Genomic DNA, 14,721 nt, shown 5'->3' with positions numbered 1-14,721 from the left:
GGGGTTTGTAACGATCAGAAAGGACAAGATAATTAGATACCATCGTAAAATTGCTTTGTTAAACATTAAAGTACATTCACTCGAGTCAGCACGTTAATTTTATGTAGAAAGATTATCTCGCAAAATGACTTTACTCTCGACGTAAAAGGCTACTGAATTTCGACGTTCGAGATTTTGTCGAGAATTGGCTAAAGACATTATAATTTTAAACATTAAGCATGAAAGAAACGGATGTGCTTTTAGTTAATCCCTCATTCAAAAGATGGAAAGATAATTATGCAAATCCGAGATACTTGTCGATTTTATAAAAATAAGTAAAACTTCCTCATCCGATCAGTTAATTTTGAAGATTTTGCAACTTATCTTTTCACTTTAAAATCTAAAGAGCATTAAACGCAATTACATTAATTAAAACACTTTTGTGAACAAGTTTCATTCGTACGGTAATGGATTAAAATTGACTTAACTATCTAGGATTAAATTATTCGACCTTAGCGAATTAATAAGATAAAAATGTATCTTAGACGGATTCGAAATTACTCGTGTTGAATCGGCACGAATTTCGCGAAAATGCTGAACTGCATCCCGCAGGCAACTGCGCGAAACTAACGGCAACAATCGCGGTATTCAGTTAACGATCTTACAACAGCACCGGGTTGTGCCTTGAATCTCAAATGGACAGCCACGCGCGAGCCAGTGCTAATACTACTACCAGCAAAGGTATTCAATGCTAACGATCCTGTCACCGGACGAAGGGTTTCCGGTTCCGCAATACTCCGGCGACATTAGAGATGGGGGCACGTTTCAACGGGCGAACTGGTATGCTCCATTTAGAGCGCTTGAATGTGGTTTGTCATTACGCGCAAATTTCGATAACAAAGTTATAATGTAAAGGAGGTTCGAAAATTCTCAAACTTTTTTCCTTTACTTACCGCTAGACTAGGTTGCTTATTCTCTAACTTTCGCGAAGTAAAACTCCAATTACAGTTACAACGTTTCAAGGAGAACGAACGAAAACCAAGTTGATTTAACCGAATTTATTCAACGATGAGGTATAATAGTACGTGCAGAGTAGCGAGATGATCGTGGTTTGAGGAGTGAGACACGATGGGAAATGTCGCGAATAAAAATACGAAAAGAAAATAGTCGTATCGTTGAACATCGTTATCCCCGTTGAATGAATATGCGGTAATGCATGGCAAATTACGCCGAGTTCGTAACTTTCCCGGTAAACCACAGCATTTCAGAGCATATCGAAATATCGCGATGTACATGTTAATCAAGCCATCGGAAGAGTTATACGTATGTATGTATACGTAATCAATAAAACATCCCTATCTCCAAAAGCGTTACTGATGACATCGTGCTATCCAGTGGAATCTGCATAATTTTTTCAAAAAATGATGAAAATGCCTAATAGATAACGATACAAGTATTTTCTACACTGTTCTAATTCCGTTGTTATTAAAAAAAATGATTAATTCTTTCATGGCAACTTTCTCAAAATATGGTAGAATATCATTGTGCTAGAATAGGCATATAAAAAAAAAAAGAAAAACGTAAAAAGACTTCATATTTTTTTCGAGAGAAAGATTGCGAACATTGAGCAACAGATTAAACAACAAGCAAAAAAGATAATAACATATGTAGTATTTCCGGCAAATGATAGGTATTACGATAGAAGTAAAGAGGCAAAAAAATTTGCAACGTAATTGTCGCATAAACGGGTATATAGGGAAATCAAAATTTAACCGTTTCAGCAAAAATCTCCCTAGGAATATAATTTCCATTGCGCTAAAAACATAGGCGTGTATAAAGCAAAAAAAAAGAATTGACAACTCGGCCATTAAGATCCGTGTGAAGCACCCATAATGCATTTCCAAGAAGAGATATACACAAATCGCGGATTTTAAAGCGTCGAAATGGAAATCCAAACGTTTTACTCGAAAGATCATATTAATGCATCCACCATTGCGGCAGGAGTGCAATTACTTCCCCCGACTACAGCGTCTAAAATAAAGCCTCGCTCGTGAAACAATAAGGATGATTCCGCAATGATAATTAATGGAGTCGCGAGCGAGAAACAAAAGTTCGTATTGTAGGGCTAGGGCCGCATATGTGGCCCTATATAATTTACTATATATATATATATATATATATATATATATATATATAACGAAGTCTGCACTGCGGATAATACGCAGAATGCAAAGACACAATCGTGCCGTAAAATAGAAACAAAAAGAAATAAATGACCTATTGTCTATAATATTTAGTATATTTATTTATATTGTTATTTCGTTATTTTTCAAGAAGAAATCAAATTCTTTTTAGTCGGAATATATCAGAAACAGAATTGCGCAACTGTGTAGACTTCCATTTAACTTTCTAACACGTTATAACGGCGTGAAACACTTGAAACAGTTTCAATAATTAAGCGCTCATTAAATTTCCCCTTGATAAAATAAAATATTGTAAATTAAAGAACGCATTCTCAATCCTTAGTATAATAATACAACAGAATATTTACTAGATTTTTATATTTTACATTGTTATCGATGCTGAGAGATTTTTAAATTCGCAAGAGAAAACACTACATGGAATAAATATTTTAATCAGAACCTTCGACAATTATCATAATGTATAGGTATCTGTACTGTGACATATATTCGATTTTGTTTCAGCACAATATACATATATATGATGATGAATATTCTATCACATCGTGAGAAAATTGATAAACACATATTTCATTTGCCGAAATTCTATTATTTTAATATACAGATGTAGGATATCTCGCAACCACCGGATAATGTTTTAATAGCGTGTTCTAGCCATTATAAATTAGAGCTGATAATTCAAACACGGAAATGTCGAGGTCGTAATAATTTCCGAGTTACAAGCAATTAAAGTTGGTCGATGCTGTCGCATAAAACTCACTCGTTCTGATTCATAATTACAATTACACGCATACCGATCTGTCATCGATTTTTCTAGCTCAAATAATATATGGATCTTAATTGTCCAGTTGATTTAGTTTTTTGGTATGTAATACCTATATCTGCTACATGGAGTGTAATCTCTGTGAAAAGATTACACTATATATAAACTATGTATACATGTATGCATACATATGTAACACATCAACAGATAAATACATTTGTTTCGGGATTAAATATATCTATTAATGTTAATCTATTTCGATTCATTTTGAGGCAATAAATCTGAAATATTATGTTTATTTATATTATTGTTACATCATTAACTCTATACAATCATAAATTTGCGTACAGTTTATGTACATATATGTGATATAAATACAATTTTAACAGATTCATTACCTCAGATTAAAGTAAAACATAATTTATCACTCACTGATACCCGTAGTTGTAATACCAACTACGTTGAATTGTAAAATACAAATAGATATGTCTAAATTATAGCGGAGTGCCCAAAATAATTAATATTTCAAGAAATAATTGCTTCATACATCAAATAATCACGAACGATTAATTCTGCAAACAATAGACAACATAATAAATAATAAATTATTCACTTCACGGCTGCTTCGCTGCCATTCGATACCTCCCAGACCTCCTCCTCGTTGCAAATGCACAACATATTCATTCGTGAAAACATCGATATAATTACATGCAAATTAATCAAGAGAATATGATAACCGAAAATAACTGACGCGACACTAATCGCTCATTTTTTACACATATTGAAGAATAAAACGAGAAAAATAAAATCATGCAAAACGCTTGCTGCTTTCTAAAACTGACTGAACTGGACTGGCTACATCCCCAGATATTTGGCTCATATACTTCAAAATTGCCAATCTCGTATTCTATTCATGAGAATTTTGTTCGGTACCGTACGATATAATGCCATGAATAACGTCAAATCATTAATGGTTAATTAAAAAGTAATAAACTGTCGCGAGAAACATATACAATCGAAATTTAGTGCAAGCATTAATGCGTTATAAATGTATAAATTCTGCGAATATACGAAATATTATTAAAAAACAGTCGATATATCACGCTTTAACGTTATTTCAATCATTTAATATGATCCAGCAATTTGTGCATTATCACGCAATCCTGATCCGAAAATGGTAGGCAAATTATATTTAAATTGGCGCGAGAAATTGAAAGCGCGACACGAAATATATTTAGAATTCGAGCATCGTTAAAGCGATAATTATAGCCTGCCAAATTCGCAACGAAACGGCGACTGATAATTCCTATTAGTAATCTGCTGCTTCGAACAAATAAATCACATGAGATTGCTTTGATACTGTCGTCTCGATATACACGTACGAGTCGTTAATCGCGTTAGCTACATAATTAATAGTCTGCACTGACATTTGCGAATTGTAATAGTCATAGGGAACAATCGCGTTTCAAGAGATAATACGATGGCACACGATGCTATCTATTCGAGCATCGTCGTACGAATGATAGCGCGGCGACGGCAATCTTGCGTATACATAGTGCGTGTACACACAACATATGCCGCAACGTCAAGACCTCGTGTCAATTAACTTGTTTCTGACATCGTCCCGAAATATTTGATGTAAAATAAACCGAATGCTCAATTTCTCGAAACGCGACTGTAACTTACAAAACTTAATATTCTGATGTCATTTTATTTCCGTATTAAATGAACAAATTACACAAAATATCTACTACTTCGTGAACAGCTCGTTGCCTCGTTATAGGGCTCTCGATAATGAAATTAACAATAAGTAATAAGTAAAAGGTGAACTTTGAGATAGGTACATTTCAATTTTATGCAAAGTGTATAAACCTATTATAATCACTCCTTCTAATTTTAATTTTTAGTTTGTTATTCTTTAATTTTACTTCGTTAATTATTTTAATTGATTCATTTGTTATTTTATTCTTGACCTTATATCGTCGTTTAATTTTTGTGTTGATTTTTGTGTTGACTTTTCAGCATTAATGGATTTGTTAGAGTGCACTTAAAAAATCAAAAAACAAACTTAGTTAAACAATAAAAGTTGAGTGCGGTACGTACTTTTAAAAATTTGTACGTTTATTCGTCTAATCGTTCTCTTGCTGTGTTACAATAAATGCTTCTGTCTAACAGGTCGTTTATCCAGAAAAAGTTGCAATTTTTTTGGATTATTCCAGATATTTAGTGATTTAAAGAATAATCAGGTTATCGTACTATCACATTAATTATTACATTTGTAATATCGCATTAAAGTAATACTTTTAAAACAACCTCCTTGATAACGATGCATTTATACATATTGATAAATGTTGTCTCAATTTGCGTGTATCGCATGTAATAATGATACGGGTGTAAAACCTATTAAAATAATATTAAATTTTGACGTTATTATATTTTAAAGCGAAAAGTTATTCGCGGACGTTATTCCGCCGACGCATATCGCCCTCTCAGCGAGAAAATTAAAGCAATAACGATGTCTTTAGTTTTCACGCTGATAGCGAAATATCTCGGTAGAATACACGCCGACGTTTCCTCAAGTAATAGAACGTTCTATCTTGTGTCTAAGAAAACTGGGGATTTACTTGGTAAAACGCGGAATACAGAGCAGACCGTAACAGCATGAGAGAGGAAAGGAAATTGCGCATTCGACCGCGAATATAATATTCGTAACGTTCGCCGCTCGAAAGTTTAAAAGAAACCAAGTCATCTTGGTATCATCTTATTCAGAAAAGAAAACAGAGCTCGTCGCCCTTAGCGGTCGGCGAACCACTCAATGAATTAGAAATATCATGCTGATGCTCTTACTCCCGGTCCTCCCGGTTCTCCATGAATAGAAATAACTTTAACGCGATTCCCTTGGACTTTCCGCGCCTCCAAAGAGCAACTCCGGGACACCTCTCGATCTCACTTCTCCTGCCACCGCGTTTCTCGCGGTGTGGACTGCAGAACTTCCCTTTTCCCTGTCAATCGATCGTCGAAGAAACAATAATATGACTTTCAATAAGTATGTATCTAAAATTAAATTACATGACAAAAATGGAATTATTCAGAAAGAAAAACGAAGAAGTAGATGCACGTGGCAAAAATGATAATTGAATTACACGTGGGATGAGAAGCAAATTAAAAAAGTCGAATCGTGCGACTTGCGAGCAGTATGTCCTATGTTAACGTAACGCGTTGGAGAATATTTACGTTTAGAAAATATGCAAAAGATTAGCAGCTTTACAGATTTGTCGCGTTCTATTTTTCACCAAAGATTTTACGTTTTGGGAAAGCGACGAGAGACAATTCAACGCACCGCCGATTCGTTCGTCATCCGCAGACAGTATCACACATTCACATTCTGCATCGTAGGAATGGCGATTAAGCGCTCGCGGGATGCACGGATGAATATCGTGCAGCCCGTGTCGGTTCCGTACACGCGCGTGTTACCTGTTGGACACGTTTTGTACGTTGCGTCGCGCACTTACACAGCACTTCGCGTATTGCGATAAACGCGCACAGAACGCAGAGTCGCGATTCACGCGCATGAGTCCAAGTACCATATATTATATATATAATGCAAACCACGCGGATGCGCCGGACATAACGACACAAAGCACATAGCAAGTTGACAAATTTCGGTTATCTCAACCGCTCAAGCCATCGCTCGCTCACAGTATTTTGCAATAGCCATCGTTTCCAATGCATTTCAAATTTACCGTCCGGACACTTAATTCTTCCTGTTCAGCGAACGATTACGAGAACGTGTATTACAACCCACTGATCACGCTTGACACTCCTTTTGAAAGTTAATCGGGAAATCGGTCGAAAGATTTGAGTAGCACGATTTTCCAGAGGTGAAACGCGACAATAACTCTCGAAAAAGGCGATGCTGAATAAAATCACAAGTAGAGATTTCAACACTGTATCGAAAGATATATCTAAGAACATAAGATCCAAATTGTAACTGTAAGATCGTAAATTGTAATTCCCATGAATTCGAAATGTAGAAAAGAAAAACGCGAATGAGGAAAGGAGAAGATCGAAAACCGTTTTCCTTTCCTCGATTTCAAATGGAGTCAGTCCCGGTTAATTTTAGAAAACTCTCAACTTGATTCCGATTTGCCGGTAAACAAACGGCAAATGACAGAACGAAGCACGAATAAAGAAGTGTGAGAGCAAAAAGTCCTTTTCCGATTAAGGTTGGAAGCGTGACAGACGAAGTTGTCCATCAATAGTACTGTACGCATCGCATCCGTTTCGAGTTTCGCGGCCGGTAGCCACGGGATTATACGTCATAAAGGCAGCGTCAAGTACATAACGAAGTTACAACGCGCTACGAAACTCGAAATTAGTTTCGGGAGCTTGCAGCTCGACGTCACTCAAATTGACAGAGAGTATCCGATGGCGTGTGTAACAATTCCGCGAATATACATCTCGCAATTTTCCACGCGACTCGACGGAAATAAAGAATCGAGGAAATAAAATTTTTTTTTATCTTATTCTGCAGTTTCGCAATTTTATTTTTTTTGTAATATTTGTCATTCACGGCGTTCAAAATAACCGATTCACCGGATTGATTCGCGGGCCAACAGTTGAATATCGTTATCCACTTAGGTACTGCAGATATCTAAAGAAAAGATTGTGCCCGCCACTATTTGCACCACGATTACATATGCTGCCTGCGGCAAATCAAAGTAAACGAAGTAACGCGATCAAATAAATGTTATCTCGTTAAATCGAGGCGATCGCTAAGCCGTTTTAGTCGTATCTGGCAATAACGATGGTGCAGCTGCAGTCGCTGCACTTGTAATTTAATTTTGTCGGAAGATACGCGATTTTTAATTGCAATCCAAACAATTCGTCGGCAAAGGACAATCACCAAACGTCTCTTTTTTCGCTGTTTTTATATATTTCTTTAATACTTTCGTTGGTTTTATAGATTCCCTTCAGAAAAACTTAATTAAAAAACCTTGAGGATTGTAACTAAGTAGAGATTTCAAATACAATTTTAGAAAACTGGACTATGAAGCCTAAGCAAAATATACGCTTTAAATCGCACAACGTCTCTTAATAAAAGTTACTTTTATTGAATCCATTTTCGATATAAAAAGCACAGCGACCATTTCCTGAAAGCTACCTTTTCGTTGGAATAAAATCGACACGACTCTTCGCACGTCCATGCGGAATTTCGCGCTCAAGTCGCGTTTCCTTTGATCAATTCGCTCGAGCGGCGCTCGAGAGATTTCCGGTCGAGTTTAAATTCGCGAGTGTCCGTATTCGCTACGAGGAGATGGCTCGAGTGGCCCCCGAATGCACACCAAGTGCACTTCACCCATCGGCAGCCATTCGCACCCCAAGCCGCGCCAAAAAACTTTTCCAGGCTTGCGAACTCCTGGATAGCGAGAGAGAGGGAGGGGGAGGGGCGGAGAAGAGAGAGAGAAAGAGAGAGAGAGAGAGAGAGAGAGAGAGAGAGAAAGAGAGAGATATCTCAAACATTCTTCGAAATCGCGACTGGCAATACTCGAGTCGATTTTCTTCCCCACGAAAATTCAAAAATCATCACGTATTCTGCTCGAAATTCGTCTGATACCCTGGAATATAGAAAACGCGTATGACGAGAATAAAAACATGCGGGAAGCTCAGTTGCGCTTACAAAACTTATTTTTTCCACACAACATGTTATGAATCTTTAGAATCAAACGGATATCCTATTTTTGCGCTAACGTTTTATATTATACTTATTTATATACACATATTAAAAGCGTTGATAAAAAAAAACTAGCAGAAAAACAAGTTGACTAAAGATAATAAAAAATCTGTTTGTTGAACATTTACTTTAAATTTTCTCAAAGCTAATTTGATTTTCAAATATTATTAATTTCAATTTAAAAAAAAGCAAAGTTTGATGTAAAAAATAATCTTTCGGAAAAAGTAAATTTATTTAGAAGACGACGGCACTCGGTAAGCAAAACACTTTGAATGACTTTTGCTAAATAAAGCGTTGAGAAGCTCTCAATTTAATTATGTTCGGCTAGTCGAGTGGGAAATAACAACGTCCGGAGATCGCGGTATGACATATTATAATAGTTGAACAGAACCAGATGAACGTTAATCTTCCGGCTAATTTCGCCGCGTGCGGGCGGCAACTTAGTCATGTCGCATCCGTCACTTGATAGCCCCGGTAGGATAGTAGGTATATATAATCTTGACGCCATTGTATCAAAAGCTGATAGAACACAAGTCGCGGACAGGGTATATCCGGCTTATATCGACTGGTAACACGCCAGCCGCGACGTTGGTAACGCAAATGAATGCGTTGGCGTTCGCATAGTTCCAGATGCATGGCGACTAATCTCCGATGCGGAAGCCGCCGGGCGGCCGGAAGCTCAGAACAAAATAGTCGACGCGCCACATGTGACGGACGCGACGAAAATGGAAGGGATGGATTTTGGCAGGCGTGCGAATCGATTTGACACGCGAGTGAATTATCGAACGACAACACGGCTATCATCGACATCGTTTCCAAACGCGGACAAAAGCTAGCTGTTAGTTATGAAAGTTAGTTTGGCCGAATCAGATTTTTCGAGATTTTTCGAGAACGCGGGATGACACAGTGAAGGCAGAGAAAGAGAAATATTGGCTGCAAGAAGAATCGAGAGGAATAAATCGCCGGCGCTATAGTGACGTTTTATCCCGCGCAACAATGGCGCGAGAAATCTTCGAAGAGCGACGCGCGCCAGTTCCAATAAATAATGATGGGCCGAGACCGTGGTCCCTTTCTCTTCCCTCTCGTGAGAAAGAACCTTTAGGCGTGCCGGTATTTCGCGAAACGATTCCAAGCTTTTCAATTCAACGATGCGCCGGCCGTTTCCAATTAAATCCAATTCAATTAAATCGGTTTTGACGTTTTTCGCATCGCTTTTCTGCAGAAGTTTCAGGAACGAAAGATCAAAGAGGAAAAAAAGTATTTTTTTTTTTAAATGCGTTGTAAATAAGGATTATGCAATGATTGAATGTCCATAAAAAGCAAACTCTGTAAGAGCACGAACTCTGTAAGAATTGCTATTTACTTATAGATGTTAATCATAACATGATTGAAATGTATTATAGATAAATGATTTTAATTATTTAGATGAAGTCGAGATTTCACTTTTTGCTACAACAAACGTAACTGAAATCTTATCGACAAGACAGAGTAACACAACATATATACATATTTTCCTTTCAGATACATATATGTATCTGAATAAAATTAATAAAAAATATTAGCTATGTTAAAACGATTTTAGTCTGCAATTTATGTTAAAAGGGAAATCGGGGAATAATTAGCAAATGCCATAAATCAACTGATAAACGATGAAAAACAATCGGCGTTATCATCGCCGTAACGATCGTAATAATTCAAAAACGATTCAGATTACAAATCTCCTTGTAAAATTCTGATAATGTGATGCATATGATCCGCACCACTCGACTTTCATCTTCGATCATCATAAGATAACAGGAAATTTTCGACTATCTCGATTCGCATGCTTATTTAATCACTAACGTGTACTTTGATAATTGCTGTTTGATCTAATCGATTGATAACGGCTGTTCGAGAATCGATCTTCGACCGATATAACTATAAAGATGCGTCACGATGCTTATTATTTCGAGCGCAAGAAAATTTAAGTGCAGCAAACAAAATGACTTACCTAGCAGCGCTTGGAAGAGTCTGCTCTTGAAGATCCGTATAACGCGCTCGATGGCTAATCGCAGCTGCTTGTCTTGCGGTCTCGTCAGCTTGGCATGGTAATCCTCGAGGAGCTCCAGAGCTCGGTGAGCTTCTAAACATAAAGAAAAGATAAATGTATAATAGATTAGAGAGAATCGATAAACTAGTTTCTGTTAAGAATAGACATACAAATATGGTTTCGTCGCCATTCATCAAATTTCATCAACTGAACCGCGTATCTTCATTTCATTGTTTATCGAGCATTTCGCCGCCGCTTCGTCATTAGCTATTTCCTTCATTATCGCTACCCTGCTATTTGTATCGCTAATTGATTAACCATATTTGCGAAGTATTACAAATCCGATGTAATTGAATGTAATTTGATGCAATCTGTACCTCCCTCCAAAGCCCTCGTTTTCACACGTTTCATTAATTAAACATCTGTCAGTGCGCATTAATTAGTAGAGTGTGTATTATCGATATTACACTTTCCACGCGTCTAACTCCGTGCTTTTAAATTATTGTAACCAGAAATTTCGATATGAAATTCGAAGGCTTGCGACCCGCGAGCGATGATCCGAGAAATTGAAAATAAGATTAAATAACGTATGAAAGAGTGAGAGAAAATAAAAGTATTTATTTTGCGTGAGCAAAAAGAATTAAAATAACACGTAATAAAATCGCATTAATGATTCAAATCGCTTTGGATGAATAAATAAATAATAAGTCTCGTTTATATAACATTTACATACAAAGCATTATCTAAGTATTTCAAAATAGTTAAAAAATATAAAGTATAATGATGTCAGTGCTTCGCTAAGAGTAGGTATATTACATAATTTTTTAAATTAAACGTGGCGTGCATTTAATGTATAATGTCCAATCTTCTAAATAAAAATTCTTTAACTCGATATTACTTATTTTTGACGTGTATAACGATATTGGAAAACGGTGGCACCGATATTGCATCTAGTAAGCGAAAATTTCTCAGCTATACGCGCCATATATATCTTTCCCACGCACGAAGATCGTATTCAACTTATTTTCGCCATTTTCCTTTTCCTACTAGCCATCATAAACACCGCCCCCTTTACCCCTTCGCCGATGTGAGAGAGTACGAAGCCATTTGGAGGGTGAAACGACTCGAGAATCTCGTGCAATGGTGAGTGCAAGTCAAGAACAAATAACGGCAATTGCATCAGTTTCATGGCAACGCCACCAATGCAACAGCTTCTTTGCGCTACCGATCTCCACCCTTTCCTCTCTGCGAATGTGGAAAGTGTTCTCATTGCGCACGTACGACTATGTCGTTGATATATTTGCATAGATGCCGACGGGACTGAAGATAATATGAATAATTCAATAAATTATTAAGTCAATAATTATTGTAACCAAAAATAAACTCGCAAAAAAACTCTTAAAAAAAACAAATTGAACAAGTTACCATAAAGCAACCGTGATATGCATTAATTATAAACTTTATTTTCTTAACGTTAAAAAAAATAAGACCTATATTTTTCACGCGGATATTGGAGAAATATTCGACTTTTATTCATTAAATGTAAACTTTGCAATGTCGGAATTATCTGTAGTGTATTCAATTAACCAAAAGTAAAAAGAATTAATTAAAAAAATAGATAAAAAAAGAAATTAATTAAGATCATGAGAGAAATTGTAAAAAGCGGAATTGTGATAACAAGAAATCATCTGGAATAAATTTATGGAGAACAATTGCGAACCGCAGATAGTAAAAATAGTAATAATCTCATCGTTTGTACAATTAGCACTATCATAGTGATCGCCTGCACACTTGTTGATTCGCGTTATCATTCGTAAGAACCATCGGGATTCCCACAGGATGAATTTTATATCTATCGGACGATTCAAACCCTTTTTCGCTCCCGAAACAGATATTCCGTCAAACAAGAAAGATCGCAAACAGATGTATGATAATACGTCTTTACTTTCTCACGATTTTCTACTTTGTTCCCATTTTATGATTCACTATGAGCATATCAAACTCTGTCAACAGATATTAGAAATATCTCTTTCATAAAAGCGATGAAAGAGAATGAGGGGAAGGAGGGAGGGAGAGAGAGAGAGAGAGAGAGAGAGAGAGAGAGAGAGAGAAGCTGGCCTTATGGGATAATGCATAAGTACAATATCGAGTTGTTTTACTTCGTGCGATTATCTTATTAAGACTCGTAAAACTCACGTAAAATTTTCCCCGGAAAAATATACAACTTCAACATCAAATTTATTAATTCACCAAAATTGTTTTATAACAAAATGCAATTTTTTACGATATAAAATATAACAATATAATATAAAAAGAAACATCAAATTTCACTATCACACGTGTTATATTGCTTATTCAATCGCAACGATTGTTTCATTCATAGAAACTCTTTCTTGCTTTATACATTTGTAAAGATTCGCATCAGTAAAACACCTGAAATATAGCCAAGCATTTTTCCGCATAATTCTTAAAGCATATCACATGCAAAAAATCCGTGCAACAGGATATCGATTCGTGCTTTTTTACTTTAATAAAAACTGTTTTTCCACAAATTTCAATATTCACATCCACGAGCAAATGAGAAAAGCGCGCCAAAAATGTGCCATTTAATAAAATCATCTGATGTTATGATCCGCGCGCAAAATGGAGAGAAAGCAAAAGGCGATGCGACTCGTGTTCAATCAGTGATATTACGAAAAAGTGTCATTGATGTAATGCTGCTGCGAAAAATTCACCGTTCCAATGAGAGAGAGATGAAAGTTCGAGACAGACGTCCGGTCTCATCTGTGCATGCTTCCGCGTGCGAGAGTGCAGAAATGAAGATTGGATGAAGCGCGGGAGGGACAGAAGAACGAAAGGAAGGGAAATTTCTCAGTGCCGCTAATAACATGGCAATGAGCACGTCATCCACCTTCAAGGGACACTGAAACTATGCCAAGTATGGCCGTTTATCCGAACTTTATGGTTCATCCGGCTGCACGTCGCGCTTCGTGAATTATAACGCCGTATCTCCTTTACGAGACGCGACGCTGCGCGCTCGATTTTCACGAACACGAGGCGAACGAACGAGCTCGTCACGGTCGTGAGGGGCCATGTTCGCCAAGCTCCTTATGGTCCCCACGGTTCCGGGACTTGTATCAAGAGATACGTTTCTCTCAACGTTCGTCGAGTTGATCTCGTCACGTCGCACTTTTCGGAAAACGAGCATGACATGGAAGACGTATTAATAACTGTAATTATTATACTTGTACATTGGACACTAAATATTATTCTGTAAACTTTTCTTGCGAGAAAATAACGAACAGAATCATTAAACACACATCAGTAATCTTAAAGACTGAATGATACGAGACATCGTATATAAATGACAAAATAAATGACATGTATCTCTCGTTCTGAAACGATATATCTGAAACTTTTTAATGTTTATGACCTAAATGAGACTATAATTGACTGTGTACATGAATTTTATGTAGACGCCGATAATTATAAGCCATGTTTAATCTAGTTTACGTTTCTGTTCAAAGTTTGATCTAAGGCAATGGGTGTCAGAAGAGCGACATACTATTATTTTCGTCTTTCATTACGTGGGCCGCTGACATAGCTCGCACGCAATAATTAAAGGAAGTCCCTCTCTGCGTTCGTCTAATTAAAGCGCGGTAATTATTGAAGTGAATTACGAGCAGTCTCCTCTCCGTTTCGTAACGATGCAGGACAAGTCGACGAAATCGCAACAATTATTTCGTTCGTAACAGTTACGTAAAGGCAAATATTACGAGGAAACATCGAATTTACACGTTATCTTGCAACTTAAGTACGGGTCCCAATGAGCGCAGAATTTTTTTATAGAACTGATACGCACATATGTATGTAGGTCGATGCATTTACATATGAACGTCAACAAACTCTTCAACGCAATTTTATATGGCAGTAAATTCAGAATTCATCATTCTGGCAGGAAAAACGAACTATCGACAAACTGTCAAGCAAGAGCGTGGGCTAGAAATCTCGGCTA

General features: G+C 36.8%; 1 protein-coding gene and 1 long non-coding RNA gene across 4 annotated transcripts in view; one reads left to right on the top strand and one right to left on the bottom strand.

Moving 5' to 3' along the window:
• The window catches only part of Dlg1 (discs large 1), a 496,300-nt gene that overhangs the window by 408,030 nt on the left and 73,549 nt on the right, over window positions 1-14,721 (bottom strand). For all 3 annotated transcript variants that reach the window (XM_071773514.1, XM_071773517.1, XM_071773516.1), the window contains one exon: window positions 10,668-10,799. In XM_071773514.1, the coding sequence (XP_071629615.1) occupies window positions 10,668-10,799 (132 nt within the window). The remainder of the gene's footprint in view (window positions 1-10,667; window positions 10,800-14,721) is intronic.
• LOC139810201 (uncharacterized) overlaps window positions 1-14,721 on the top strand; it is a 304,062-nt gene that overhangs the window by 279,873 nt on the left and 9,468 nt on the right. The window lies entirely within an intron of this gene.

The sequence above is a fragment of the Temnothorax longispinosus genome, chromosome 3 (genome assembly GCF_030848805.1).
Source record: "Temnothorax longispinosus isolate EJ_2023e chromosome 3, Tlon_JGU_v1, whole genome shotgun sequence".
Classification (NCBI taxonomy): domain Eukaryota; kingdom Metazoa; phylum Arthropoda; class Insecta; order Hymenoptera; family Formicidae; genus Temnothorax; species Temnothorax longispinosus.
This window is presented reverse-complemented; position numbering and strand designations above follow the sequence as displayed.